The 5,000-nt window shown below is 40.6% G+C and overlaps 1 protein-coding gene across 2 annotated transcripts in view; it reads left to right on the plus strand.

Moving 5' to 3' along the window:
* LOC137976077 (D-aspartate oxidase-like) overlaps positions 1-1,600 on the plus strand; it is a 10,516-nt gene extending 8,916 nt beyond the window's left edge. For both annotated transcript variants that reach the window (XM_068823342.1, XM_068823341.1), the window contains exon 9: positions 463-1,600. In XM_068823342.1, the coding sequence (XP_068679443.1) occupies positions 463-806 (344 nt within the window). In that variant the 3' untranslated portion in view covers positions 807-1,600. The remainder of the gene's footprint in view (positions 1-462) is intronic.
* The last annotated feature ends 3,400 nt before the right edge of the window (positions 1,601-5,000 follow it).

Here is a 5,000-nt window from a genome sequence, read left to right on the forward strand (position 1 = left end):
GCAACGCAAATCTTCTGAGCAGATATTTTCATGTTTCGCTTGATTTGGTTGCCAGTTCACAGTCGCTGAAGTCAGCCCTTTTAAGTTTGGTGTTGCCAAGCTCCTTTTCGCCTGTGAAAAGTGGAGAAATTAATTAAGTTTAATTTGTTTGGTTTTACAATAGAGCGGTTTTCAAATGAGTGTCGTAAAACCACAACCAAAGTAATTACTTTGGCCAATCAAAAGGGACGGAGACAATCCAGTAAACCAATCAAAACTTGAAGTAATTACATGTAGCCGACACAAAGCGCGGGAAAATGTGCACGCGCGAGCTACGATTGGTTTTGGTTTCACTTCTGATTGGTTAAAACAGTGTCGCGAGAACTTTGAACCAATCACTGAGAGAAACAATGCAAAACCAAAATAATTCGGTAATTACTTTCGACACTCAATTGAAAACCGCTCTATGTTTCCATCTAACAGGCAAAGAGCACCTGTTGCTGGGAGCATTCGTTCAGCCAAATCGTTGGGACCACAATCTGGCTCTTTCTGCTCCTTATGTGCAGTCAATGTTATATCACTGCAAACAACTATGTCCTCGCCTTCAAGCACTCAAAGACAGCGATATTCAAGTCACTGTGGGAATTCGCCCAGGGAGAAAAATGGTCCGCTTGGAGCAGGACCCAGACGAACCTTGTATTTTTCACAATTATGGTCATTATAAATGGGGAATGACGCTGGCCTGGGGTACTGCCGCAGATATTGTTCAACTCATTGACAATGAAGTCAAGAGGCTATCGAAAAAAACGCATTTAGCAAAACTGTAGTTTTTTATCTCGCAAAAAGCGGTGAAAAGTAGAAAAAAAAGTAGTGTTCTGGCTTAAAGTCACTGAATCTTGGTCAATGTTTTTTTTATAGCAGGTTTTTTTCCTCCTTGTAGACTTCCTAAGTTGCTCAGTTTTCGATTGAAGCAGGACACAATTGAAACCACAACATGTGTAAAGAAATCACACCACGAGTCGGTAGTTTTGGACTATTTCTTAGGTATCGGCCCTTGACATTTTCGGTTCTATTTTGTGTTGTTGTGGTCCGTGTCTGTTTTTTTAAAGTAAGGCGTTTCGAGACCTGAATTTTTCTTTCTCTAAGCAAAAGATGTTTAAGGCCCAGCTTTTTAGAAGAAAGGGATGGTATCTTTCCAAACAGCATTTCGACCCCTGAATCGGAGCCCTTCTTTTTATTTTACGTTGATTTCACACACAGGCAGCGGCTCAATACAATTTCAAGCAGTTTTTGCCACATCTCACACCAGCTGTACCCTTTGTTTTGGGAGAGTGTCCACGTTCCCTCATACTTGACAAAATTCATTGAAGAAAATCCTCCATTCTTCCCATGTGCTTCCATACTTCGAAATAGTCGCGCTGTAGTTTTATCCCACTTCTATTCAACACAAATACATAATATATAATTTTTAATATTATTCCAATAATTAGTTTTTGACTTATTATATAGGATTTATTAGTAATTTTTAAGAATTGTAGAGTATTTGTAAATAATTGAGTAATTCAGCCTTTGGCTGCAATGCAGTTTTTAATAAACGATCTATCATCGGTCTGTCATCATACTTGTACGCTACTTCCTTTGAGTCTGGGGACTGGGCCAGTTCCAGCCGGCACAGAATTTTCTAGCGCAGTAGGTTTGGACCACCCTGCGAGAAACTTTAACCGCGGGCAAACCCACATTGGGTATAAATCTTCAGAGAGCAACTTTTACTGGTCATTCCCTATAGGGGCCTTCCCTGGAAAATAAACCCGACTAGATTTTCAAAATACTATGAACATCCACAACACTTGAAAAATGCTCTATACATGCGTGCATCTGAGGACTGCTATACCACGGAAATAGAAACAAGTAAAGGTATTCTCTTGTACAATTGAAGTTTTAATTTTTCATGAAAAATAAATCTGACTAAAGTTCAAAGGAAGTTTTTCTGTTCTTTATTAGACGCACTTTAAAATCCGTGGGAAACTACTCAATCATGAACATTCAAGTTTTTGGGCTATTTACCAGCTAAGGGTCGGTCCGTGTAGCGAAAAACTGTGACCCCGAGGCCGCAGGCCGAGGGCAGCATTTTCAAGACCTCAGTCAGTTTTTCGCTATACGGACCTCCCAGCTGGCAAGTAACATATATTTATTGTAGGGTGTGAATTTGCACGAAGAAGAACTCATCAAAGCGAAACGTCAGTCTTTGAAACATGTGTCCTTTCATTCCTTCACAAGTAAGTTCATAGCTGGCGGGGCTTTCTTCTCTCTCGATTAGTTATTTGTCGCGCAACTCCAAGTTCCTGTCATTTTCCAAGTGAGAATGTTTCTGATGTTTTTTCAGACATGTCGGATAGCAAATGCTTTCGAGCTGGTAATTATAGGATGGTGAACATAAAGAATGGAGTCGATCGAATTGTAGGGCAGCAACTCTTTCATTTTTATTTTTTTAATCATGAAAAAAAGGAAAATTGTTTCTCGCCTCGAGAACCACTCGGTTCTTTTGTTCTTGCACAATTCAAGGCGGACTAGTCTACTGATTAACTTAAAGTCGTGTAACTATTCATTTTGTCCGCATTTCCTGGTGGATTTCTTCAGTTTCCGTTCCTAGTAATACCGCTTTCCTAAAAGCCACAACATGTCAGGTCTTAAATATTTTGTTGGTAAGTTTAATGGCCAACACTGACTCCAAACATTGTTGGCTGTTATATGTAGCGTCCGTTTGTACACCCTGATGCATGTTGTTGCACGAAGTTTGAAACTGGTTGGCAAACTTTTGAGCCAACACCTCCCAACATTTCATTTGTTGTTCCCCAACATCGTGGAGGCCACGCACGTGCATTACACGTGTTCGCTATGGGGATAGCAATGCATTAACATGTTGGGTCGTATCCTTCCCATAATACACTGCACGTCCTTACGTCCGTTAGCACGCAACTGCCAACACCATCCAAAATCTGCAGAACCAACAACTCCCCAACAATGTTGGGGGGTTGTTGCGCCCGTTTGCACAGGCCTTTAGGCTTAAGGAGTCACCTTGTGACGCATTTTGACGTGAATGCAAAGTGCCATGAATTGCATTACGCCGCTGCATTTGACATGATGCATAATTTTGAGCCTGTGGTGCCTGTGTTACTCTAGCCTGGGGGGGGGGGGTGGGGTGTGCTAACGAAGCTTATAGGGAGTGACGACGACGCCACAAAACCAACCTCGTTCCCAGGGTCTCCGAGACCCTGAGATCCTGGGAACGAGGGTGCCACAAAACCACCATATCATTGGTTAAAAGAGGACAAATAATCGTGCTACACGTGGACACGCATTTTCAGTACGGTACTTTGCATAACGACTTGAAATCACCAAATTTGAGGTTTTGACAACAACAACAAAAAAAAAGAACGCGAGCACATAAATGTGAGCCGTTACTCTGAAACCGCTCGCGCCAATTTATTTTGTAGGATTTTTCGCCCACCGCATCATGTGACAAGAACGAGATGGAATAAGTGGGAAAGACGTACGATGATACGATGATGATAGTGCAAAGTTCTATTTTGAGCTGACGTTTTCGTCTACGTAGCCGTCGCAGATCTTAAAGTCCCTTATGTGATATTGTGGGGCACGCCCATAAAAATCGATTTATTCTTCCAATTCATAAATTCGAAAAAAAGGATATATCTTGATATCACATTGACCGGGTTAACTATAACCTTTTTGGTGTGATCAGTACGTCAATATGTTTAATACATCTTCATCTTTCGACAGTATCCTCTTTTCGTGTTGCCTGCAGGTCATGCCCCCTTCTCCAAAATAAAAGTAATTTACTGCTCTACATTTATCTCTTAATTCCTTTCTTCCTGGAGAAAAGAAAAATGACAAGAGTAAATAATGACTTTGCAGATTATAGAACGAGCTGTTATTTTTATGGACAGATTTTACTGCGATTAGTCGCCGCAATATCGTAACGGAGGATTTTGAGCTTGCACAAACCTTGATGCAACTTTATCGTCGGCGAGTTGCTGCGACAAAAAGCGGTTGTGTAAGAGAGGCCTCGTAAACTCTTTTAGTTTACGCCAACAATTAACAACTGTCTCAGAGCAGAGGCTTGTAGGGAATATCCAGTTAACTTGCGATCTCTTGGCGCCACGTAGAGTGGTTTAAATTGATAAGATTATACTGAAATAAATAATAAATGACGTATTGTGTAATTCTTCCTTTGATGTGGCTAGCGTCTATGTTTTGTAGTCTGCAAATGAAAATGTTTGCATGAAAATGGTTCATTTCCGATCTTGGTCTAGTTTGGGACCGTAACATGGCCGAAGCACCGAGGGAAAACAACCTCGTCTTAATCAGACTTTAAAATGTTTAAAATGATTTAATCTCAAAGGCATCCTGAAATTATGAAAACATAAATAAAACTGGAAAATTCCTCTTTAAAACTAGATAAGAACAAAATTAGGACTTCTTAGACACCACATAATAGCGTTTGATATCGTTTTACACAAAACAGTTAAATTAAGCTTTGATCATTCCTACTTTATCCATTTTTACTATGGTTTTATCCTTGTAACTATGGTGCCGTGGTCCTTTTCCCAGCGCCACCGTTTTTGCCTTGACCAGTGTATTCGATGGTTTTTTTCTCAGTGTGGGTGGTCGAAACTGGGTAAACATGGGATTGGGCGACAATAATGTACTGCCGTTGTATTTTGATATTTGTAAACGGTCGGAGTTTCCGGTCTTATTTAAGAAGGGCAATATCAACATCCTTTGGTGGAGTCTCATGACATTTGTCCTGGACATAAAGTACTGTGTAAGATAAACAGGTCTTCCTCTCTTCCCTGCAAAGTATAAATGCGTATTTCAGTATCAGAGTATTCGCCATTTGAATGATACGTCTGGGGCGTAATAAGTAATAGTACTAGTACTGAGTGCAGTAATCGTGCGTGTGATTTCAATAACGAGCACGATTACCCCTGAATTGTGCTACA

This window comes from Montipora foliosa, chromosome 11 (assembly GCF_036669935.1).
Source record: "Montipora foliosa isolate CH-2021 chromosome 11, ASM3666993v2, whole genome shotgun sequence".
NCBI lineage: Eukaryota > Metazoa > Cnidaria > Anthozoa > Scleractinia > Acroporidae > Montipora > Montipora foliosa.